The sequence below is a fragment of the Plectropomus leopardus genome, chromosome 2, assembly GCF_026936395.1.
Source record: "Plectropomus leopardus strain MGB_pleo_1.0 chromosome 2, ASM2693639v1, whole genome shotgun sequence".
In the NCBI taxonomy this organism is placed as follows: Eukaryota; Metazoa; Chordata; class Actinopteri; order Perciformes; family Serranidae; genus Plectropomus; species Plectropomus leopardus.
This window is the reverse complement of record NC_142177.1, coordinates 4,156,148-4,183,295: the sequence shown is the minus strand read 5'-3', so window position 1 is coordinate 4,183,295 and position 27,148 is coordinate 4,156,148. Positions and strand designations below refer to the sequence as shown.

Sequence of the window (27,148 nt, the reverse complement as noted above, 5' to 3'; positions counted from 1 at the left end):
GTTTGTACTGCTGTGGATTGCAGTCAGCAACAAAACATATTTTACCCACCTAAAACAAAAGGCCCACCCAGAAAATGAATAACAGCAGGAACTTGAATTCAGAACCCCAGTGTGGGAATCACAGTCGGCTGGGGCAAATCTGTGTAAAGGCAGCAACAGAAATGTTTGCTCATCCAGCCGGGAGTTTACACTGTGCTGGCTGAATTTGAGTTGGTATTTGAGCAGCTAAAGGTGCCTGTCCTCGCACCGTCTGCCATTGTATACCTTCTTGCCTTGGCTCTTTAACGTATATTATGTCACATTACTGTTAGACTACCAGATTACCATCGACAACTGCTTTAATTACACTGATTCAGTCATCAAAGCAATTGACTGAAAAACTGTAAATTAAACAAAAACAAAAACATGAAACTTGAGTGGAACCATTTTTTCCCACCCCTAACAATCAGTGGCCTGAGTTTCTATGGGGCCGTTTACACGGCAACGATTCTTGCATGAAACATTAAACTTTTCTTGTGGTTTGGCCTTTCGTTCACATGACAAAGGCGTTCTGGATGCCTGAAAACGCAGACTTTTGAAACCGGGGGTCCAGAGTGTAATTTCTTGAAAAAGCCACCTCTTCTGTCATAGCGTAAACTGGCAATGCACAGATCCTGTGACAAATAGCCTAGATGCTTTATAATCCAGCATCACTCAAAGTAACAGTCTCATTTCACCGCACGTCCAGACAAAGCTTTCCGCTCTCATGCATGCGTTTGCCATCATCTTCTTCTTTGTTTACACTCACTGCTCTGTAGAAGAACACCTCTATGTGCAGGAGCATAAAGGTGTTTTTTACCACCAACTACTGGCCTGGCATGCATATTACAGCGTTTTTACTTGTTTTTGCAGATCCGTGTACATTAGGATGATTTTCACAATGTTGAAACTTAGTAGGGCTTTCCTGATCCAAACATGGCTTTGGTATACACTTTCCTGTACCTTCTTTTTTAAGTGGCTTGCAATATTATAAACAAGCTTGACACAAATCTGGAAGAGGAATTATAAAGACAAAAATTCTAAGTAAAAAACCATCACACCTTTTACATTGTGACAGAAAATGAAAGAGGAAAATTTCACACTAATTATGTCCTGTGGGGCTCTCTCTTTTTTTTCTTCCGGCCGTGCGTTATTTCTTGGCAGCCTCCTCATGTTTGCTTGACCTCCTGACCTCACAGCTCCAATGACGACAACAAGCAAATGAGCCATCAGTGACAGACAGAGGGATGGCGAGCCAGCAACACTTTCACATCTCCTCTTATATTCAGGGGGACAACCACGTCAAGTCCTTTAGGTGGAACGCCACGAAACATGTTTGCTTTCAAATCTCCAGCCATTTTTTTTTTAATGCAGCTTTAGCATGTGGCCCACTGTAATCCCAAATTGTTCATTTTCAGAATGTATTCTCTAAATTTAACATGTTCATTTCCAGAATAAATCAGTATCGAGCTGAAATGATAAGTTGATTAATCAATTAGTTTACTGCCAGAGAATCTGTAAATTATTTTGATGATGAAGTCATTTTCTAGGCAAAAATGCAAAAGATTATCTAGCTCCATTTTCTCAAAGGAATATTATTGCTGGCTATCTTTAGATCATGTAGCTAGTTTACTTACATATCTGCTGCCTGAATGGGTCATCTGAAAAAAAATTAAAAAATTTAAAAAAACATTTAAAGTTTTCAAATGTGGTGTGGAAAACAATTTTAGCAGAATTTTGTTTTTTGCAATTATATTTCTTAGTGTGTCTGTTGTAGGGTCTTAATGACTTAATTTACAAATTAATCAATAAATTCTAGAAATATATATAGTATATATATTTTAGAAAAGACCGATTGTTAAACTAAATCATTTAAAAAATCTTTGAGATGTTAAGTTACTATCCAAAATTAAAACACTTAAAATGCCGATATTCGTGATTATTTTATCAGAATCAGAATCAGAATCAGAATCAGAGGACTTTATTGATCTCCGAAAAGCAATTCAGTTTACAGTTACCCTGCCCTATTTTATTAAGTTATAGTGGATTTAACTGATATTAAATGTTGAATTTATGTTTAACAGGACATAAGAAACTGAAAACCACATAAACGCTCACTGTTAGGAGTGCATTTACTAATTTTTAAAACCACAGAGCTTGATCTGTAGCTGTAGAAGCTATATGGCTACATTTTAAATCCATATTGTTTCACATCAAATTTTATATAATGAACCTTTTTATTATTTCAAATAAAGAGCAGCTCATATTTTGTTTGTTTATTCTGAAGCCACTTCCTAACAAACAGTCGATCTAAACAGAGTCGACATTTAGCTGGACAGAAGTCAAATCCTGACACTTTAGCAGGCGACCGGGCAACCAAGTCCAACTTGGTGCACCAACAGCTCCAGGCCAGCAGGCTATTAGGAGGCAGGGGTGGGGGTGGGGTGTTTGTGTGTGTGTGTGTGTGTGTGTGTGTGTTTGGATGGGGGGGTCTGGGAGAGGTGTGTGCACTGGGGCACACGCAGCAGCGTTGGCAGCAGAGATATTCGGCCGTCACACATGACAACCTGTCAACCTGTCATGCCTCGACCTCCAGGCACGACGGCTGGACTGGCAGAGCAGGTCTCTGTTTGATGTGTGGGGATATGTAGATACACAGGACTCATTATTTTTGGACTTTATAAAAAGAAAAAATCTACATTTAGATGTGAATGTGCATGTAGGTTGATCTATTTTTGACATCAATAATAACGTGTGCTGAGCGTGGTCCTCCGGCAGGAGTTTAACTGCTCTGCACATATCAACCTTTTTTTAGTGAAAAAGTTTCATACCCCCAAATTTCACTCTCTACAAACTTTACATAAACTCCTTTTCTCATCATATTTGTCTTATTTGTACCATCTTTCTTTTTTCTCTGTTTCTCTTGGAGCGAGTGCTGTCCATCTGTCCATGTTGATCAGAAAAGGCCTCAGTCCTCAGTCAATGTTTGTCAGCAGGACACAGGGATGGCTGGGTGGATGGATGGACAGAGGATGGGTTTAGTTGGAAGGATGGGGGGAGGTGTGTGTTTGTGTGTGTGTGTGTGTGTGTGTGTGTGTGTGTGTGTGTGTCTGTGTGTGTGTGTGTGTGTGTGTGTGTGTGTGTGTGGTGGGCACTGACAGACAGCCCTCCCTGACCTTTGCCCTCAGCGCCAGAGTGGCCCTCGTCTATCTTTGTTACGCTTCATCTGCAGACGGCCAACTGCGACGTTGACAGATTTGATGTCCAAGCACATCACAGCGGATTAGACGAGTGGTAAATGCTGCAACTTAGATAACAGGGTACAGACTGGAATAAAGGCCAGATGACTCCTATGTCACGTACCACAGAAGCTTCAGGAAATGACACCATTTGATCTCTGACTGAAAACTGCTCCTCTAAAACCAACTTTCAGAATATGCTACTAAAACTTCAGACAGAGACAGATATATTTTGAAATTCAATTTAGGATTGTTAACTTGTTTACTCATTTTGGGAGAAAGTATTACAATACATAGAGCAGTGCAACTCAGTGCTGGCAGAACTCGTCATGAGTTCTTTTTTTCCTCAGCAGCAGTTTGTGGAGTTTCAGTTGTGGATGGATAATTGATCTGTCCATCTGATCAGATCAATGGATGAGAGGAGCAGCACTGCAGAAGCGAGTGAAAGCAAACCTTAAGACCCAGCGCAATGAATGCTTAATGTAGCAAATAGCTTAAGGACTAGTAGGTACGATCAGAGCAACGCCAAGGCTAATTGAGGCAACAGCAGTACGCCACAAGCCAGTCACATTTTGTACAGCTACATAATGCACTCTGAAATCCTGCTCATAGACCTCCACAGAAAAGCATCAGAAATTTTGATTTTCCTGCAGTTCTATTAGGGGGTTATAACTTTTAAAAAATGGCCAAACGATGTGCATGAGGTAAAAGCAACACAGATACAAGGTATCCTGAGAGGCTAGAGAACGGAGTGTATTTTAAACTGTTCCCTTAACCTTACATAAAATGAGCAAGTATCTCCTTTGGATTAACATAAAACAGATAAACAAGGATGTCTACATTTCTCCTAAGGTAAGGCAACATAGTGTTAGTAAAATTTGCTGCAAAATCATATAACCTCAAACATTATGTCTGCAACATTGTGTATAACATCACCTTGCAGCAATCTATGCTAGTTAATGTTAGCTTAAGTTGGCTAATAGCTGCTAACATTATGGGTAACTTCAGCTCTGTAATATTAGCTCACCATGTCATCTGTTAAATTTAGTCTTAGTATTCTTGTTCTCTGATAACCGAACATTAGTGTTAACTGTAGCAAAAGGTTGTAGTTAAAGTCCACGAACTGAAAGTCATTAGCTGTGTCCCAATTCAGGGTCTGCATCCTTCAGAGGACGCAGCCCGGCGGCCTTTGGAGGCGACTCCTTCGGAGGCACCTCCGAAGGAGTCGCCTCCGAAGGCCGCATTAACGGTTGTTAATTGGGACAGTCTAGCCTTCGGAGGATTTCCTGGTTGCGTCACCAGATGTTCCCACCCTTACCCCCACGACAGTGGATTCCTGCCGTCAAGGCTCGCCAGAGAGAGAGGGGGAGAGGGAGAGAGAGAGCGGATTTGTTGGTGGAGAAGCATCCGGTTTGTTATTTGTATCTGCGAGCTAACGCTAACGCTAAGGCTAATGCTAGGGCTTGCCGGTAGTTGCAGCTCTAGCTAGGAGCAGACACCCGCACACCCGCTCACATCTGATCATAACGTTTTGTTCTCTTTTCCCAATTGGCGGTGTGTTAGAAAAATAAATGCTTTTCTGTTTCTTGTTCCAAGGGACTGATGAAGATGTTGAGAAGCTTATTAAGCTTCGTGTTAAGCACAACCAGCTGTTCTCCGGCCGCAGAAATGCGGCTCTGCATGGATGGGATATATTCTAGTGGTGCATATTCATCAATAAAAGAAATTTCAGAATTCATATTTGTCATTCCTGATTGAACATTACATTTGTATTTTTTAGTATGATGCTATTTATACTTGAATAACCATGGCGCATCTGCTGACGCAACCACGTTCAGGAAATTACCGTGTAGCGTCCGAATTCTCCTCCCGTCGTTCCCTACATCGTGTATATGATGTAGTTCACTACATCATATACACAATGTAGTGGATAGGGAGTGAGTGAATGAGTGGATGATTTCGAACACAGCCATAGTGAAGACCCTTTAGATGGCTTCTGTGTGAAATAAGGAGCAGTATGTCAATTCTGTGCATTGCTTGTTTGAAGGCATTGTATCTTGATGTTTTTAATAAAGCTCAGCCAATTACTGATCTGTAGCAGCTCTGCTTCCTTGTATCCACGTCACAGCACGCCAGCCATTCATCTCACTAGTATGTGGCTGCTACTACAGGTATGAAGCCCTGCGGCTGCTCTGATTGGTTACTCTTGCATCTCGATAGTTCATCCATGAGAATGGACAGGTGCATAAGATGTTAATTTATTATGTGTTCTTGACAATTAATGTGTAGTAGGTTGTATCTGACTTTGGGACCTGGGTTGCATCAAGCTTCACTTTGCTGCTCCATCTGTGCCCAGAGTACGCATACAATGAATGACTAAATGATAGGCCATATATATTCCAGAAGAGCACATAATGAACGCTTCAGCTCCAAAAATATACAATTAATACTTAGTTGTGTGCTAGTGAACCATGAGTTAAAGAAGTACTCTACCGAAAGAGAGTCTGCATATAAAAGATATGACTCAAAAAAAGAACAAAAAATAGCGAGAAACTACTAAAAAGTACAAGAAAGTTACCTGAAAATTTGTAAAATAAATAGAAAAATATAATATAACATATGAAACATTTTGGGGAAAAAAAGGTTACTTAAAAATTCTGAATAATTCTGTAACATAATTTTAAATATGTAATTTCGATAATTAGCCATAAATATTAATTATAATTAGTATATTAATACTATTTTTTACAGAGATTTTTTTCTTTTTTCTCTGGACATTACCTCCTAGCTTTTTTAAAATGATTTTTGCAGAATCAGTAAGATCTTTTAAATCATTTCTTAAAACCCATTTTTACAGTATTTGCTTTTATGTGATGTCAACTTTATTTATTTATTCATTTTTTCTCTTTTTCTCTCTCTTCCTCTATTCATTTTGCTTTATCCATTCTTTATCCTTCTGATGTCCTGTTCTCACCATCTTTTCATGTTTTAATTTATTTACTTCACTTACATCTGTCTATTTTTTTTATCTGTTTTATCTTACCTTTTTAACCTCATTAATTTGATGCCATCTTCTTATATTAATTTTTGTTTTTTATTGCATTTATTATATTTTCTAAAACGTTATTCATTTAGTACTTTATCTGCCTTTCAAGGCCTGACTGTTTCATTACCTTTATTTTGCTTTATTCTTGTTGACCTTTTGTATACAAATTTTGACTTTGACTTTGATTTACACTCATTTGTGATTGGCATGTTTGTTAATGTTTATTTTATGATTTTCTGAGTTCCTGCCTTTGCTTTGTCTGTGAAAGCGCTTTGTAAACATCTGCTTTTAGAGGTGCTATATAAATAAAATTATTGTTATTATTATAAATGTACTAATTTCTTGCTGTACGTGGAACATTTCTTACCAAGTTGCCTGTTGCCTTTTTTTCCCCCATGTTTTCGAAAGAAATCGCACCAACTGGCTGCTGTTTCAAAGGTTAGAGTACTTGAAAACAGTGTCTGAAAGCAGCACAAGAGAAGGGATGGGGTTTCAAAGGGTTAAGATGCAGTGTGCAAATGGTGGAACGTGTGTCCAGGGTTACAGACCCCTGACCTCAGGGCTTTCTGTCCATTATATGCTACAGATGTTGTACTCACTGTAGTCGTACAGGGTTGTTATAAACAGATAATCCATTCACTGGCTTAAATAACTGGGTTAAACTTGGTTTGCTTAAAAACTTGTTTGGCCGTTCAAGTCTTTGAAAAACTGATCAAAAAAACTGCAACATCTCTAGATCTCAGAAGTAAGTCAACAATAAGATGTGTTCAATATTTTAAATAGGTGTTTGCATTTCTCCCCTTAGTTAGATTGTATCACACAGACAATAGGAGGGTTTCCATTACCCTGAAAATTGAATAAACTGAAACTGTGAATATGAAATACGCCTAATGAAAATGTGTCAAATTAAAAAAAAATTATCGCAAAAAGTTTTTTAATTGGAAATCATGACGGCTAGTGCAGTGGCCACAGTAGAAATAAAGCTGCTAATAAATTGAACATCCATCACCATGCTTCTTGGAATGTTATTGCAAGAGGAGAAGTCTTACATCACTCAATGGAAATGCAGTCATCGTACAATTGTGTTTTATCGTCACTTCAAAAACATGGCTTAGGTTTGTAATCTGTAATGTTGTGGAAACCTGCCTAATGAGGTAACTTACCTTCTAGATCCTGAGAAAATTGGGGGTCTGAATTCCATTTTCTTCATGAACTCAACGATTTTGAGTTCTCTTTTAGCAGTTTGGGCAGGGAGATCGGGGGTGAAGGGGAACAGGGCTCGTTCGAGTTCGGCCTCTGACACTGGCCAGTTTAGCAACTTGGACAAACGCTGACTAGGTGTGATTGTGTGGAAGTGCAGGTTTTTGGGAACAGTGGAGGGGATGTAATTTTGTGAATGTGACAAGGAAAGAGGGTTATACAGGAAAATAGAGAAAAGAAAAAGAAAAAAGTGAGCATGCCAACAACATGCAAAGTGAAAAAAAAAAGTATATAAAACAGAGTGGGAGGGTCACATATGGCATCATGTATGTACCTGTGATGTGGACTGACCCCTTATCATTTTCTGTCTCCAACTTCAGTTTTGACAGTTATACTAATGACTTTAGCATTCAAGGGTAGTTAACCCTTTGAAACTTTAGCAAATTGGCTTAATTTCTCTTAAAAACACTGAAAGAAGGGAATGAGTAACAAAAGAGGAAATTACTTAAAAAATGAGCAAAGACTTGATTAAAAGTTCTACTTTGTAAAAAAAATACATAACAAACAAAATAAAATAAATGGATACATAAATGAATTAATATCAATACTATTACATCTACAACTAATAATAATAATAAAATAATAATAATAATAATAATAATATATGAAATTACCTGGAAAAATGTGCTTTACAAATATAATAATTATGTAACACAATTTCATATATATATGATAATTAGCTATATATGTAGTTTTACCCTAGCCTTTTTTGGGGTTTTTTTCCCCTAGACATTTTCCTCTAGCTTTTTATAAACAACAATTCTTTTTATTTCTTGCAACTTTTGGAATATTTCTTACCAGGTTGCTCATTACCTTTTTCCCATATTTTTGAAAGAAATCATATCAATTTGGTTCAAAGAGTTTAATACTTGTTAAATGGTGTCTGAAAGCAGCACAAGAAAAATTATGCTGTTTCAGGATTCAGAGGGTTAACTCTTAGGGGCGCCTCGATTCATACCTGTTTCCATGAACGTGGGAGGCACAGAAGGCGAAGCTGTAGTGCAGCAGGGTGGGGTCAATCATGGCTCCGTTTTCCGCCCTCTCCAGCAGGTCGCTCAGGTAACATAAATGCCGATGGCAGCCTCGAACGCCATAGCGGGCGCAGTACTCGTCTAAGACAAACACCTGACCAGGACTGAACCAGCCCTACAGGAAACACACACAACACACTGCCACTTACAAAAGCAATATCCTTGCCATGGTGTCTTAGGGTCGCAACGAAGTCCCCTTTTAATACTGCCTCTGCATTATTACACAGAACCAAACAATAGCTACATCAGCCGACATAAAGAGCAGGATCAGTAAGGCCAGGGTGGTGTTTAACATGCTCAGGAAGATCTGGAGTTCAACAAACCCCAAGATACGCATTTTGAACTCTAATGTGAAACAGGTGTTGTCAGTAAATACGTCAGTAAATACCCCACTCGCAATCTTTCCCCGTACATGGCTTTACAGTACTGTCCCACCTAGGTGATGCCATCCACCCTCCTCACCACCTCCCGATGATAAAGTCATTTCACTGAAGAAACACTTATATGTTGTGTATAAAACGTAGAAATGTAACATATCCACGTTTTGCAGAAACGTACAATGCCAACATTCTCCTCTGGCAAATGGGCTGATGAGAGAGTAAGCAGGGTTAATATCCAAAAGCAACTCTTACCAGGCAGGAGTAGGAGTCATTAAGTCTGTGGTCCAGAGTGAGGCGCTGAACCAGCTCAAACAAAGAGCCATGGTCAAAGTTACAGGGGTTGGCTGAAATGAACTCATCCATGCCGTGCTTCTGGGCTCGATCCGCATCTGTGCACAAACATTTACCCATCCGATGAGGAGACAGACAGAGACAAAAACAGGAACAGAAGGCAATGTCAAGAATAACGTAATGGTACTTAATTTTTATGTGGAACAAAGAAATCAAACAAATAATCCTCTGAAATGCCCACAATACTGCAATGCTGTGCACATTTTAAAAACTCTGAAGAGTGTAAAAAGCTATATTTTATTATAGGTAAAAGTTTTGTAAAACTATTCAAGTATTTCAGTTTTGATGTAATAACACTCTTTTCTAAACAAGTGGTGCCATTTTTTTTTAAAGTGCCAAATAGTTGTTAGCTTATGTGTCCAGCATTGATTTTATTATGGGCCCTTGGTGAGGGTTGCCAGTTTTGGCTCAACAGGCAGGGTAAAGTTCAGGTGGACAGTAGAGTTTCCCAGGCAGCTTTAGTTGCGTGACTGGTGATCTGGAGGTTAATGGTCAGTTCTGAGGTCTGAGGTCAAGCTGTGGTCATGCAAAGTCACATTATCATTCATGTCTATGCATGTCAACTTTAATCGATGCAGCTTTGAACACTGTTTCAGGATTAAGTCTATCCGTCTATTTTCTACTAGCTGATGTGTTGTATAGGGCTGTGAGTGCTGCTGAAACACTTTTAGTGCAAAGCAGCACCCATCCAGTGTGGTAGATACTGACGAGGACAACTGCTGTTGATGGGTGGCAGGTGTAGACACTGTGAAAGACTGCAAGACCAAGTCCGAGTTTGTGCGTACCAGGAGGTACAAACACATTCATATAAGAAGCAAGCAGTGGACTCTCTGCTGAAAGTCCAGGGTTTGTTGAACCCATCCACAAACCTTACCGCCCTCCCTGTAGGGACCTTCCAGCTCCTTATATAACATTGTTGAAGTGTTTCAACCTGATGCTGTCCAGTAGCATATCATATTGCCACGATAGGTTGTGTCTGGCTGCATTATCAACTGACAGTGCCCGTCTGCTGATCAGACTGTCACACAATGGGCCGTCTGGCCAAACAGTAGCGTATCACAAGACCACAGAAGGTTCTGTCTGCTAATGTTACGTACTGACAGTGAAAGCTGGCTTTTGGTGTCAGTTTCATAAGACAAAATAGCTTACAAAGTGGCTGTATTTAACAACTTTGGAAGAACGGGCTAAGCACACAGTAGATAATTTGAGACCCCGGCAACAACCAGTCCTCCTAGTTGTCTGGCCCCAGCACAGATTTTTGGTGTAACAATTGGTGGTTTTTGATTGTTTGATTCAACTTTTCTATCATTCATCATTTTACACCATGTAAGCTTAATCTAACAGAAAATTAATTAAGGTTTTAAAACACATTTTGAGACAGGGAGGGGGCAAAGAATGTGCGAATAAGAAAGTGAACTTGGACACAACCATAGTAACAACACAAACAGGGAGCCTCCCAAAACAGAAAAAACAATGCTCATGTTTTAATTGCTGGAAAGAGCTGCTGTAAGCTGTATGGTCAATGCAAACCCAAACACTAACAGAATAACACTCCACAATGAGTATTTATGTTTAAAAAACTGCCCAACTCGTCAAAGATTCAATTAAACTCATCTCTTGAATGGACAGTGGTGAGTGGACACAGTGTGTCCCATCAGTCAGAATAGACCTGGGATAGATGTGGATGAAGGTTATATCGAGCTACGCAGCAATCAAGCGATTTGTCAACCAAAGTCCTCCTCACTGCCCAACACGGGCACCCCAGCTGTCAATCAACAAACAAAACAAAGAGGATGCTGGGAGCTGATTGTGTCCCCTCAACAAGTCCCCCTCCCTGCCACCCTCCCCCAAAAATCTAAAAAGGTGACATTGTGGTGCCCCTTTGGTCTGTAGCTGGTGGCCTGTCAGGTCTGCTTGATGTGAGTGAGTGGGAATGGAGGCGGGAGGGCTGGACAGTAACATGCAGTGACATTAGTCACCCCCGTCCGTCTGGGCTGGGGAAGGACGGCCCTGACAATGATTGATGGCTGCTATTCATTTATAGATCCAGAGGAGAGGAACCGGGAGGCAGTGGACACACTGCTGGTTCCGGGTTTGATGGTCAAAAAGCATTGAGGGCTATTTAGCACATGGCTTGCTTTTTTGTGGGCTGACCATGAAAAAATAATCTAGATCTTTACTTGGGAGTATCCTCATTGATGTTCTGACACCTCACCTTTCTAACTACCGAACACCTAACATATGTGTCATAATTTTGTCAAGGCTTCTAACAGCTGAAGTTTTTTGATTGAACATATCAAGAGTCAGTGAGTTTACAGGATGTTAGAGAGGGTCGAATTATTGTGTCGGTCCAGCTAAAACTGGACTTTTAAAGTACATGTAAACATGTTAGTCTGACTGAAATCAGACTCAATTGAATTTCTGGTGATTGGCGTAACACACCGTGACATATACACCTTGGTCGGACTTTAACTGGACTCGGGTGTTCTCAGCGTGCTCTCAGTTGCCACACTGGCCTCCCTCAGTGGTTAGGGAAAGGGACTGTTTGTTACTTATGAGGGGGAAAGGGGTGCTGCAAAACAGGTCAGGCATTAATTAAAAATAAAAAAAAACACTGAGGAGGGACATGTGTTTTTAATTTTGGCTTAGGTGGGAGAAATACAACTTCAAATGGTAGTATTTTGTATTTATTTTAAAATAAAAAGTTACACCCCAGCCACCCCCTTCCTCTGATAAATAAAGTACAATCCCACAACACCTGCCCAGTAGCTAAGCAATGTCCTGCTGTGGACTAGGCCGCAGCAAAACATATTTTAGCCACCTAAAAAATCTATAGAAGTTTCACATACCTGCCAACACTGGGCTGTGAAAAACTGAGATTTTCTGGGGTTAAGACAATAAATACAAGGATGTAAACTAAATTACTTTTAATGAGCCTTAAATCCATTCCTTACATCACAGTCAGAGAGTGACTGAGTGTGTTGAGGAGCCATCATTACCAGGAACACATTCAACAGAAACAGGAAGGATAAAATGATGCAGGACTACAGTCTACACTACAGTCCACTTGGACGCTAGCGGAGCCCAGTGAGTGTATTGGTGCTGCTTCGAATGTGAGCTTGAACTTGCACAGTGATTAGTGATGCATGGCACATCAGGCGGGGTCGTTTGGGTTGGGTTACCAGGTACCACGACACATATCCTACAGTGTGGACATGTCAGAGAAACTGTAAAATAGGACAGTGGAGTAGCCTATTACTGTATGGTTCTGTTTGTAGACTAAACAGAACCATAAAAACCTTAATTGTGCTTCAGCTGCCAGAGGCGAATGTTGTAGGACGTCTTCAAATAATATTTTGTAAACATTTTGCAGATACAGAAAGTTCAGTAAAAGCTTTAAAATTAGCATTCACATCAGACCATGTGCATATTTATCAATAAAAAGGACAACTGAAGAGAAAATCAGTTCACTAAACGTGGAGAACAAAAAAACTACACAATTTCACTCAAACTACAGTATAATTATAATTTTATTTTACAGCACTAAAATATGTCAAAACACATAAAAGTCAGTCATCATAACAGGAAAAAAAGAGTAAACTGTGGAGATTGATTTCACCTCTGAGCAGCTGAAAACAAAACTCTTACTTTTGCCTTTGTTGTTACAGTGTTTTAATGTAGTCTATTTTGATGGGAGGGTGGCGGGTGGCTGGGTGAGGGTGACATGATGTTATATTATTCATTGGCACCGATCCAGGTGTGAACTGACAAGTAGTTATTTGGTAACATTGACTGATTGCTGCCTGATTTAATTGTGCGGCAACCACACTGTATAATTCATTGCCTGGCACTTTTAACTTGGTAATTACCAGCTGCTGGGACTCAGTGGGACTCCAGTGGTTGTGTCAAAAACAGCTCGCTCAGTAAATTCACCTACAGGAATGCACGCAGGGAGCAGGTTCTCATTTATGGGGTGTGTTGGTCTGCACCCATTTCTCTTAGGGAAAAGTTTGGATTTTTTTTAAGTTGGGTTGTACGAGGTACTTTCTGACTGAAAGTAAAGAACGCTATCAACAAAGTTTCAATCAAAGCAGCCTCCCTTAATAATGAGGAACATTAAACCTTAATAAAACATAAACCAGAGAGTTTTATAAAAATTTACCCTCCATACAGTTGTCATGATGGGGAGAATAAGCTCACTGTAAAAATAAACTGTTTGTTAAAACTTGAAAGAAGTTAGTTTCTGCACTGCCTTTAATTTTTAAGTTGGCTTAAATTTGATAGTTGATAGTTTGATAGTTTAATCATTACAAAAATGTCCTCAACTTGTCTTTAAATATTCAGTCAACCTAAAATGTTAAGGCAGCCCAGACATGACCTTTTTAACCCTTTGAAACTTAGATCAGCATCGGTTTTCAGACAACTATTCAGACAACTCTCACAAACTTTTTGACTCTTTGAGGACTTGACTTCTGTCGAAAACGTACGGAAAAAAGAAAATGACCAACTTGGCAAGAAATTTTCCCAAAAATGCCAGACATTAGTAAAATGTGAAAAGAAAGTTCAAAGAGCTCAAAGGTTTAAATACTTGTACTTGTACTTGTACTCCAGGTTTCAAAGGGTTAATAACACTCCCCACCAGTGCAGCCACTGTTTGCAGAGCAAGCAACTTCAAAACAATTTCAATAAACACGTATAAAACCAAAAAAACGCCCTCTCCATCAATAAAAATACACCGCATTTGCAAAATGCTATAGTCTTATCCTAAATGAGGCAGATTTGTGGGAATTTTTCTAATGGCAGTGATATGGCAACCATCACACATTTTGTCCAAAAGTTAAACATGCTCTAGCTTTGCAGCAATCAAAAACATGTAACCCTGACCTACAATTCAGCACATTTGTAGGCTGATCCATGAAACATGAATCCAGTCAGTCCCTGCTGCACAGAAGCACAGCCAGAGCAAATCATTTCTGCATGCACGTGAGTATGTCGTGTATTTCTGTCCTCCCACAGAAACAACTAAACAGAAAGTTCTCATAGGAGGACGAGTGATGGACAACAAAAAGGACGGAAGAGGAAGGAAGGGGAGGAAAGCACTTACCCTTGAGTCCAGCTACAAGATAGCAGGGTCAGGGTTTAGAAGAAGAAGAAAAGGAAGAAGGGACAAACAGAGAAACATAAAAACACACAGCAAAGCCACTGACACTTTAACACTACAGCAGTTCTACAACAAAGAGCGAAGCAGCACACAGAGAAACATTAACAGTTGAACACATGTACACTACACAAGCATGAGGAGGACAAATTAAGAGCATCACTGGCTGATATGTAAAAAAAAAATGTTGTGAGGACAGTTGTACAGTCAGAGCACAAGAACAAGAAGCTGTGAGTGATGAAAATAAAGGACTACATGTTCATATGTTACTATGAAGGAAGAGTAAAATAGGAAAAAATTAGATAAGATTGCAAGTTTTTCCCTTTTGTCTCTGTGCTCCAATAATAGTTTAGCAAGCTTGTTACCTGGCAGAACCTCAGTCAACTTTCCTTTTTGCTGTTATGCTTAGAGAGGCTTTGTGCTGGACTCATCTATGTTGAAAAGGAAACCAAAATTTGGAGGTGGTTGATGGATGTGGCTGGGGGACCTGTAAAAGCAACACTCAACACTTTACATTGTGTGCAGTAAAATCTGAAGTTAGCCAATGTTTGAAACATAAAGCTAAATCCAGAGGAGTTAGCCAAATGTCAGCTCACCAACATCAGCCAGGTTTGCTCTCTCCTTATCTCTGTGGTAGCGTTTCAGAGATTTGCTTAAGTACAGATAGGTCAGCTGCTGACATATTTTTAACATGACATCATTTATCATTAGCCAGAAAAGATCAAGGCTAACATTCATTTGTTTGGCTGTGTTCCCCACAATAACTTTTGGTGTAATTTATTTGCTAGCAGTCATCAGAGGAAAATGTTGGCGTTGACGTTTCTGCAAACCACAAATAGCCTTCATTACAGTTCTGCAAACCAAAACCATTACACATACATACATTACATTTGTATGTTTCATCATTATCGTTGCCACAATTCTAAAGTATGCCTTAAGAAATGTTGCTAAAGTTATAATATAGAAAAATACATTTGTAAGCCTACAAATGTTTGTTTTAAGGACTTGGAAAAAGCTTATGATGGCATCCCACAGGGAGTACTGTGGGGAGTACTGCGCTAACAGGTAGTGAAAGCTCGTCTTCATACTCGGCACAAAGTGTAACACATTTCCAGTGGGTGTTGGTCTCCATCAGGGTTCTCCCTTGTCACTGATTCTGTTTGCGATATTCATGGGCAGGATCTCATGGTGTAGCAGGGAGGAGGAAGGGGTCCAGTTTGGGGACTCTAGAATTGCATCTCTGCTCTCTGCAGGTCATGTGGTTCTGTTGGCTGCATCAAACCGTGACCTCCAGCATGCACTGGGGGGGTTTGATGCTGCATGCAAAGCAGTCAGGATGGGAGTCAGCACCTCCAAATCTAAAGCCATGGTTCTCTGCCAAGAAAAGGTGGATTTCCCCTTCTGGGTTTGGAAGAAAGTTACTGCCCTAAGCGAAGGGGTTCAGGTATCTCTGGTCTTGGTTAGTGAGGGTAAAATGGAGGGTGAGATGGAGAGGCAGTTTGGGACAGCGTCTGCAGTGATGTGGGCACTGCACTGGACTGTCGTGGTGAAGAGAGAGCTGAGCCAGAAGTTTTTGACTTACTCCTCCATCTGCGTCCTAACTCTCTATATGGTCAAGAGCTCTGGGTAGTGACCGAAAGACTGAGGTTGCAGATACAAGCAGCCGAATTGCATTTCCTCCATGGGGTGTCTGGGCTCAGCCTTAGAGATAGGGTGAGGACCTCAGACATCAGGAGGAAACGCAGAGTAGAGCCGCTGCTCCTTCACTTCGAAAGGGGCCATTTGAGGTGGTTTGGGCTTTAAGGCCTGGACTGCGCCCAGACACCAGGGGGCAATCAAGCTTAATTTTGGGGGGAGCTGTCATGTCATCCATTTTTACATACAGTCTATGACAGGCATGTCCAAAGTCCGGCCCGGGGGCCAGTCACGGCCCGTGGTCATATTTCATACGGCCTGCAGCTTGGGTTTTATAATGTATTTTTTATGGCCCGCTAGGACTTAAATAAACCATATAAGGTTCGAAATGCAATTTTGCCTTTCACCTCATGGTGGCAGTACCACTCTAACTCTATCTGGCTCTGTGACCTCGCTGTGAACCCTTTTTGCTCATTTCTGCCATGGCGCCTCTAACTACAAAGAGGACAGTTGACAGTAAGGGTCACCGCTTCCAGGAGAGATGGGAATTACAATATTTTTTTAACTGAAAATAAAAGCAATTGTGTTTGCCTAATTTGTCAAGAGACTGTTGCCTTGTTGAAGGAATTCAATGTAAAGAGAAACTACCAAACAAAACAAGCTAACGCATACGACAAGCTTACAGGGAGTCAGCGTGCTGAAAAAGTGAAGCAACTGCAAGCTGCTTTGGCCTTTGGAGTCATTACGCAGGCCTGTGAGTCAAATGAAAACGTCACCAAAGCAAGCTACGAAGTGGCCATGTTAAACGCCAAACATGGCAAACCTTTCACAGAGGGTACGTTTATCAAAGACTGTGTCATGAAAATGGTGGAGAACGTTTGCCATGAGAAGCAAGAATTTACTAATGTTTGCCTGGCTCGTAACACTGACACTGAGAATTAAGGACATATCATCAGATATGCAGAGACATTTGGGGGACAGGGGAGTGACTTTTGATTGTTTTTCATTAGCCTGCGATGAAAGCACAGATGCATCTGACACTGCACAGCTACTGATTTTTTTGAGAAGAGTTGATGATGATATGAACGTAACAGAGGAACTGCTTGACCTCCAAAGCCTTAAAGGCTAAACCTGAGGAACGGATTTATTTGATTCTATTTGTACAGCTGTTGAAGATATGAAACAACCATGGAGTAAAGTTAGTGGGATTATTACTGATGGTGCGCCTGCCATGGTTGGTGAACGAAGTGGATTGTCCACACTGATCTGCAACAAGGTCAGCGAAGAAGGAGGTAACGCCATTAAACTCCACTGTATGATTCATCAGCAGGCTCTATGCGCAAAACATCTCAAATTTGATCATGTTATGAAATCCGTGGTAAAGGCAATAAGTGCTCTAAAGCCCTATATCACAGCCAGTTTAAGCAGTTTCTGCTTGACATCCAGGCTGAATACGGAGATGTAGTATATCACAATGATGTGAGGTGGCTCAGTCAGGGTACCGCACTGCAGCGATTTTTCTTTCTCAGAGAGGAAATTGGACAATTTATGGCTGAAAAGGGACACCGATGCAAGAACTGACATACTGTATGGCTGGCAGATTCGGCTTTTTTGGTTGACATAACGAGGCATCTAGATGCACTGAGCGTTAGTCTCCAGGGACAAGATGCAGTGGTGAGCCAGCTATATGCACACATTAAGGCCTTTGGAACCAAGTTGGACCTTTTCCTAAGACACTTGTCTCAAAAGGAACCCTGCACTACACATTTCCCAGATTTGCAAGAAGTTATGGACAGTTTTCCACAGGACAGCATCGGTGCGCAAAGAAAGAGGTATGCAACAGCCATCGCATCACTTTCCTTGGAGTTTAACGAACGCTTTCGGGATTTTGCAGCTATTGAAAAGGACACGTTGCTTTTGTCCTCTCCCTTCTCCATGGACGCTGATGATGCTCTGCAACAGCTGCAGCTGGAGCTCATTGATCTGCAGTGTGACAACGAGTGGCGCGGCAGACACCAGCAGCTTTCTCTTGTTGACTTTTACCAGCAGTTGGATAAAGGCAGGTTTCCAGAAATGCGAACATTTGCAAAGAAAATTCTGAGCTTATTCGGCTTCACATATTTGTGTGAGCAGACATTCTCTGTCATGAACTTTAACAAAAACTGCTTGAGGTCAAGACTATGTGACCTCCACCTCCGTGACATCTTACGCATCTCAACCACTGCCCTCAAATCAGACCTGGCCTGTCTACTGAAATCCTGATCTCACTATCACCCTTCTCATTAGTGTCAGTTAGTTACCCGTTTCTAGGTCAACCTGTATTTGAATGGTAACATCTGTCACTATTTACTGTGAAAAGCCAAAAGCACAATTATAAATATATGCACTTGGACTTATGGCACTTATTGTATTAAACTTTTGAATAAGGTTTGCCTATAACTGCTGGCACTATTTAGCTACCTGTAGATGTGACACAAAATATTACTTGCTGAATTATCTTGTGAAAGACAAGAGCAAGAATCATATGTTTTCAACTTAAATGTTAACAAACCTTGCATTACTCATAATAAGTCAAGTTTAAAATGAACATGAGGTTAAGATTTTTATCAACTTCATAGTTGGTAAGAAGGGACCATTGGCCTCCGGGCATCTTCACATTATCAAATCTGGCCCTCTTCCTAAAGAGTTTGGACACCCCTGGTCTATGATCAGGATGCCTCCTGGGTGCCTCTTGTTAAAGGTGTTCCTGGCACATCCAACTGGTAGGAGGTCCCAGGGCACACCCCGACCACACTGAAGGGATTATATATCTTATCTGGGAACACCTCGAGGTCCCCCAGGAGGAGCTGTAAAGCGCTGCTGGGGAGAGGGACGTCCGGAGTACTTTGTCAGCTTGCTGCCCCCACAACCTGGCCCCTGATAATCAATTGAAAATGGAGGGAAGATTTCTAAAGTGATGTGTGTATATGAGCTGACTTTGCCATCAGGAGGTGGTGTCAATGATAGATGCCGCGTCACCTGGGTGACTCCCGTCACTGTTTAGCAAGCAGCTTTTGAGGCACCAAACGTGGGTCATTTTTAGTGACCCATTGTTTTTATTCCAGCTTGGATAGTGTTATGAAAAGCTGGTATTTTGGTCAAAACATGACCCTTTTAACTATAACTAAAGTGGTCTTTGTGTCTAAAGCTAACCACAGCGTTGTTCTAACAAAAAGAACTATAAAGCTCCAACATATCTACTATATAATAATAAACAAATGTAATGAATCTATGGTTTGCACAAATGTACCTGAAGCTATATTGCCTGAAGCCCAGAATATTTCCTAAAAACAAAATCATCAGACCAACTACAACGGATGCTACACCATCAAGTTAGCAAAAAAATAAATAAAAAAACAGAATCATAGATGATGGCGTGGCCACATTTTGCCTGGGGCGAGGAATTGTGTGGGGGAATAACTAAAAGACAGCTTGGAGTCTAAGAGTTGAAAACTTACAGAACTGAGATATGGGTGCGTCCAGCTGTGGTGCTGTGCCCCCCCTCGAGTTGAGTTTCTGGACCTGGGTGGGAGGAACTGGCTTGTGTGACTGGCCGGTAGCTCGGTACATGGCCTGCACCCACAGGATCCGGTCCTGCTCGTCATCACTGGCAAAGATCACAGTGTCGCCCTCTTTTACTGCGTTGAAGAATGTCCGACCGCCGTCTAAACCTGAGGGATGGACAGAGCAGGAAGCTGTATCTGACCAAATGTTTCCCCTTCTGTTCCTGAGTAACAATGTTGAATTATGGTCATAAAATTGTTTGCAGAAAATGATGTCACATTGAAGCTGATCTTTAACCTTTTGAATAATAAATGTCATCACTTTATCAACATTTCCGATTAGATATTTGTGTAAAATGTTGTCATAAATAACTTTTCAAGTGTAGTTACTGAATTATGGACATGTTTTGGAAGGTTACAATGACCTTGAGCTTTGACCTTAGGAGAAGAAGAGGAAGAAATACTTTATTAATCCCCATGGGGAAATTTAATCTTTTCACTCTGTTTTCATTTACATGTAACAAACACAGGTCTGAAATACACACATGCACAAACAGGCCCTCTACACATGCATTAAGTGGAGAGATGTCAGAGCAGTTGGGGGTTCGGTGCCTTGCTCAAGGGCACCTTGGCAGGAGGTGAAATGGCATCTCTCCAGCTACCAGTCCACATTCCATTCCGTTCCAGCAACCCTCCGGTTCCCAAACCAAGTCCCTATGGACTGAGCCACTGCTGTCCTTGAGTCCAAAGGGAGGTTCATGCCAAACTTGAAAAAATTCCCCAAGATGTTCTTGAGATATTGCGCTCACAAGAATGACACAGATAATGGTCTCAATGACCTTGACTTTTAACCACCAAATTCTAATCAGTTCATTGTTAAGTCCACTGGAAGGTTTGTGCCGAATTTGATTTCCCTTGAGCTGCTCTTGAGATCTTGCATTGACAAACATGAGACAAGTTAGTCAGAATGAACTTGACCATTGAACAAAATCTAATCAGTTCATCATTGTGTCAAAGTGGATGTTTCAGCCAAATTTGAAGAAATTCCCTTGAGGTGGTCTTTAGATTTTGTGATCACAAGAATGGGATGGACGGACAGACAGACGGACGGACGGACGGATGCACAGACAACTAGAAAACATAATAGTCTACAGCCAGGGCTATCACCAGTGCAGAGGCATAACAGAAAACGGCAGGATAGTGATGGAGATGTTAACCAAGTGCAGTTCATATACACCGTCAGAGTCCTCAGAAGCGATCTAATGAGGCAGATTAAGTGAAAACACCTGTGTGGGTGTGCATGGGCTTTAACAACAATTTTTTTACTTCAGATTGTGACACTTATTCATTTGCATTGCATGTTGGACTGGACTGCACGGCTGTGTGACATATGCTGCTGTTACCTGGCTGGGGGTCAGTGTAGTCCACAGTGTAGCCGTCCAGTTGGAGGAGCTCCACCGGCTCGGCTTTCTTCTCTCTGTAGCTGCACATGGCAAAGGTGTACTGGCTCACCTGCACCAATCACAGAGAGGACACATGTTCACTCATCAGCCAGCTCAGGGAGGAATACATTCAATGCTTCATGCAATCACATGCTGTTAAATTATTTAGCTGGTAACTGCACCACCCTTTGATTTACATCCATTTAACTTAAAAACAGTCTATCAATCCTTTATTCCAGGGTCAGGGTCCATATAAAAAAGACCCATACAGTAAGTGCAAACACAGAATAAAATAAACAAGAGAGAAACATGACAAAAACATTAGCATCAGAGGATGGCATTAGCTGTGTGTGACAGCTGTGCTGCCTCTCAATGTGTGTGTGTGTGTGTATGTGTGTGTGTGTTTGTGTGTTATTGTAATTCCATTATAATAAAGTGAAGTGGCTGAATAAGACGGTTAACTTGAAGATGCGTGGTCATGACCAGCAATAATAAGTGAGGAGTGAATATGTTGAATTTTCCAAGTCTGATCTAAATTTCCAAAAGGTTTTGGCAGGATCATTTTTGTAAGTATCTATTATATTAATTACTGTAATAACATGTTTAAAATTGTGTTAAAAGTGTTTCTTCCTTTAATTGATAGGACAGCGTGAGTGTGAAAGGGGGAGAGAGAGAGGGTGACATTCAGCAAAGGGCCGAGGCCAGAATCCAACCCACAGCCGCTGCGGCAAGGACACTGCCTATATACATGAGGCACCCGCTCTATCCACTGAGCCACCAGCCAGCCCAATTTTCTTGTATTTTTTTATTAATTTCTTGCTAATTTCTGAGTCATTTCTGCTTTCATTGCTCATTGCATACTTCCCATGTTTTACAGAAATCAAGCCATTTTTAGAGGGTTAAACACCTTGGCTTAGGCAGTTATACTTTCGAGGCCTCTTGGAATGGTGGTAGAGCATCAGATCTACAGCATAGTGCACGATTTCATTTGAACCTTAATGTATTAGGTCAAAACACAAACCCAGATGACCAAAAAAAAAAACCACACTGCATTGTTAGCTTGCAGGTGTTCTCCATAGAAGATTAATTTGAATGTGTTGAGTGACTACCTGGCCTTTCCTCCAGTGTCACCATCAACCAGAGCTCCACTTTCACACAGAAAATTCATGCTCCTGTGTGGCATGATGTAACCTGTAGTGGGAGCTAGCAGGGCTTCAATCTGATTAATAAAAGGCCAGTATTGAGCCTTGTATCAGTGTAACCCTGGTTTAGGTCGCTCTTGTCACTGCTCTCTGTGGTGGCAACAGTAAGTGTAGTGACACTCTGCTAGCTGGAGTTGGACTGCTGCTACTGTAGCTGCCAGTCATACCGGCCTGTCGTCACAGATCACCAGGCCTGGCCAATCTGCCGCTGTCGCCACCTCTGCCGCTGCAAGTGGCAGCTCTCACTCTAGCTGCAGCTGCATTCTCTGTGTGTGTGTGTGTGTGTGTGTGTGTGTGTGTGTGACAAATGAGATTCCCCACAACAGCACTGATGAGACCTGAGGCCAAGTTAAGGATGGAGGGAACCGGACCCACTCTCCAGCAGCTCCCTGGCCTCCAGGACACAACAGAGGCAAATCAGAGTCTAAACTACCGCCGACCTCCCTCCACCCATACCCCAAAACACCAGCTCTCTCTCTTTTTCTCTCTCTCTCTCTCTTTCAGCTGTCAGTCAGCAGAGGAAAGAGAGAGAGATAAACGGTGATGAAGAAAGAGAAAAGAAGAGGGAGGGGATTGCTATAGTTGTTTATTTTCACATCACAGAAAACACATGGACACAAAGACTGAAGATAATTTGCTGTGTGTGGTGTTAGCATTCCAAAACAAACTTCAGAGGCCTATCTATCTATCTAACTATCTATCTATGTGCCCATATATCCATCCATCTCCCTATCTATATCTCCCTATCCACCTACCCATCCGTCTATCTACACATCTATCCCTCGGCCCATACCTTTTAAGAGGTAGACAGATGATCTATTAATAGATTATGTAGATTGTATAATATAAATATATTACTTATTATATAAATATAATAAATACTAGATTACAATTATTTGACCCACACTGAATTAAGTTCAAAAGAACTGTCAACCTTTTAATAAGTGAACAAATAATAATAAGAAGAAGAATAAAGTGAATCAGACTCAAGAGTCAAAAACTGAACTGAATTTTAATTTAAGTAAACTAAAGTAAGCTGAAGTTAAATTAACTGAGTTGAATTAAACTGAATATAAATTAAATTACCTGAACTAAATTTTATTATTTAAAGTCCCTTTAAATTACATTAATGGAACTGCATTGAATCAGTTGAATCAAAGTGAGTGCAAACAAAGTTATCTTAACCAAACTCAAGTTAGGCGATCTCAATGAACGGTAATGAATTCAAGTTCACTTACTAAACTGCATTAAATTAACTGAACTGTGTGAAAGGAACTTAAATTTATACAAGTAAATTAATATCAGTTGCATCAGTCTAAACTGAAGTGAACTAAAGTGAAGTGAATTCAGTCGAAGCGAACTGAAAGACAGATGTGGATGTATGTGCAATTAAATCTGGTCCACCATTAACACGCAAGGCTTAGCTGATCTGTAATCGGCCTGGATGCTATGAGGAGGGGCAACTCAGGCCACAACCACTGCACTGATGATGAACTGATGGAGGGAGAGCAAGAGGCAGGAGGGAGGAAGAGAAGGAGGTAATATAAGGACAGAGAAAGTGTGGAGGATGAGGAAGAAAGAGATGACAGGCAAGTGATAAACAACAGGGAGAAGAGAGGAAGATGGGAGAATGAGGGGGAAGTAAATGGTGTGGAGGAGAGAAAGAGAGAGACATGGACAAAGAGGGAGAGGAAATAGAGAGAGTACATGGACAGTGGGGAACAGGAGTGCAGCTATGATGGAGAAATATTTTTGTAGATTATAAAGTCAGAAATGTGCAAGAAGTTGTGCTGGATAAATGGGTGAAGCACAGGACTTTCACCCATCAGACTGGGGTTTGTGTCTTGTATGAGTTGGTGTTGGATTATTATTCTTAGACAGATTATTGTATTATCAGTTGTAAGGATGTACAAAGCTGCGATATGTACAATGTGTACATAACTTTTGGCAGAATAGCTGACAAGACCTGTTCACTTTAACTTCATATTTTGATGTTGCTTGGGCACCCAGGAAGGGCATGCAATTTATGGCCAGGTAACATCCTGAATAACACCTTCCACTCTATAGTAATATCTGCCATGATTACTGGTAACATATGTAATGTGATGGTGCTTGATCCAACCTTACAAATTAAGGTTCTTGACAAATGATAATAATAATAATAATTCAGAGACTGTTTTTTCTTATCAAACGTATGTCTGTTTTTTTTTGTAAATTCTCAACTTTAATCTCAGAAATTCTCAGAATATTACCCCCCTCCCTTAGCTCCCTTTTTTTGGTTTTTATTTTTTTTTTACCCACAATATTCCTAACACAACATTGTACAGGCATATCCTTCGATATAGTACATCAAAAGGTATCAAGAACTAGAGATGCCAAGTGTAGGAAAATTAATATTAGATAACTCAATATTCAAGTTGGAAAAAAACTGTGGAAAAAATATCCAAATATGAAATAGTAAAAACATGTATTTGTAAATTATATTGGCAAAAAAAAACTTATATTAAAATGAAAATATTTTTTAAAAAATCAGTAGCTGCTTAGGATACGAAATACGACTAAATGGGCCTACCTGCCTCATAGATTTATACATCAATACAAGCACAGTGTGATTTTTTTTTTTTTTAAACTTGTATTTGGGCCGCTTTCCTTCGTCCTACCTCTCTATTTTCAGTCCCATTGCTTGGACCACACCCACTTTCAAACTGCTTTCCTTTTTGTCCTCTAAACTACACACTGCATCTTTAACTGTTCCTTGAACATCCTATTGCACTTAAAAAGTCTTTCCACAGAATGATTTCAAAATACTCAAATCGGCTTCAGTATTTTTGTCATCATAACACTCACACAGACACACACACACACACACACACACACACACACACACACACACACACACACACACACACACTGAGTGAAAACCAGACATTATGACATGTAGCAGCTGGTAATATTGAACTATTTCATTAAGCCATAACAAGATGTACTGCCACATCATTTATTTCCCCAAAACCCAAGAGAAAAGGGAAGACATCAAACATCTGACCGATTCCATTTAACACTGATGAATTTAATGTGAGTCAAGATCCATTTTTACCTTCTCTAAAATATGCTAAATCAGTTGTCCAGATATGTCTTCTCTTCACAGATTTTGACTGTAGACCTTTTCAGACATGTAAGACAACGTGCAACTGCCGGCAAAAATATTTAATAGATGAAAGAAATCATCTTTAAAAGTAGAATAATTATGAAATTAAAGGTGTTTCATTTTCACATGTCAACAGGAAATACATCATACTGTAGTTTCCATGCCCCCTTCCTGTGGTACGGGCGTAACATTTGTAGGATCACTGGACTCTGAGAGTTGTCTTTCACATTCATTGACATACTTTAATTCATGTGTTGCATTTTGCATCAATGATTTGACTTAATTAGCTTTGTTCTGTTTGTATTTAATAAAGTCACTTTCAAGTGTCTGCTTTTCTGTATGGACTCAGTCCTTCATTAGTACTGCGGTACTACCCAGACTGCAGTTTGAAAGAGGGCCTGTGTTTGTGTATTCTCATCATTATCTACACCAGATGTTTACACTGTGGAGGACTGTATAACATTATTTTGTCTATTTTGTCTTTTGCATGAAAAGGAGGCACAAATGTAAATCAAGTTAACCCTTTAACATACAGATCAGCTGTTAGGTAGAGCACATTCTATTTTATTTTATTTAACCTTTACTTAACCAGTTTGGTCCTATTGAGATGAAGAATCTCTTTACCAAGGGACACCTGACCAAGACAGTCAGCAGTGACATCAAAGTTGCAGACAGACACATAAAGGGATACAAAATACAATTCACAAGCACTAAAACTCTGAATTACATATCTTCATTAATATTGTGTTGAACTCAACTCATACTGATTGAGCTATCTCTACCATTCAGTTTAGGAATGTTATGCTAAAAAATCCCACCAGATGTCATTATGTCTTCATTTAGTCTACCTTTTTAGTTTACCTCCGACAGGAAGAAAACACTAGACGTGAGGGTTCTGTGTGGTGGGATGTTTCAAAGCTAGTCACATTTGTTCCACATGATATAGTTTCAGAGGCTACGAAACAAATTTATATAACTTTAAACAAAAAATTGAAATCTTATCAGGGTCAAAACAGTTAACTTGGCCTTTTTATGCTAATAGGTGTGATGTTAAGCTTATGTTATTTAAATTGACTATTTGCCAAGAAATACATTTAAAAAAAAAAAAAAAGAAATCTGATCATTCATTGTTGTTAAATGATATATTTAATCTTTCCATTAAATTCATGGTGAAATAATTCATAATTCATAAAGTATGTTTTTTTTTAATTGTCTAAAGCCCTGCTTACCCAGACAGTTTAATTTGCCTTTCACAGAAAGGTAAGGAAGCTACAATAATACATTTACATTTTTTATGAATCAAAAAAGGAATGATTATTCATTGTGGTTAAAACCATATACTTAATGACAGAAATTTTATCATCATGATTTTCTCACCATTTCTGAGATTTTTTAGTACTATAATGTTAAATATCTAGAATACATGTGTGGAAATAATATAAGCACTGGTATTACTACTAATTTTATGGTCACAAATTGATGTATTATATAACTAACATACTACAAGCATTATAACGTTATATGGTTTGAATTTTTGATTTATTTCTTTCTGTCTTACAATTACCTCAATAGTTCAATAGAGGTCTATATTTAAAAATTATGGGGTCTGTTAGAATAATAAACATAAGTTTTTCTTATTATTCCCAAAGGACATAAAAAATGCAAAGAAAAAAAATCCATAGCTTTTTGTCTTGGT

General features: G+C 40.0%; 1 protein-coding gene across 5 annotated transcripts in view; it reads right to left on the bottom strand.

Moving 5' to 3' along the window:
- Window positions 1-27,148, bottom strand: part of cadpsa (Ca2+-dependent activator protein for secretion a) — a 221,026-nt gene that overhangs the window by 93,605 nt on the left and 100,273 nt on the right. For 3 of the 5 annotated variants that reach the window (XM_088083281.1, XM_088083269.1, XM_088083279.1), the window contains exons 10-13: window positions 21,064-21,172; window positions 19,616-19,828; window positions 9,227-9,363; window positions 8,522-8,709 (exon numbers count right to left, since the gene is read on the bottom strand). In XM_088083281.1, the coding sequence (XP_087939407.1) occupies window positions 8,522-8,709; window positions 9,227-9,363; window positions 19,616-19,828; window positions 21,064-21,172 (647 nt within the window). Of the gene's footprint in view, window positions 1-7,466; window positions 7,638-8,521; window positions 8,710-9,226; window positions 9,364-19,615; window positions 19,829-21,063; window positions 21,173-27,148 lie in introns of all 5 variants that reach the window. The other 2 variants (XM_088083262.1, XM_088083266.1) reach the window with 1 other exon arrangement.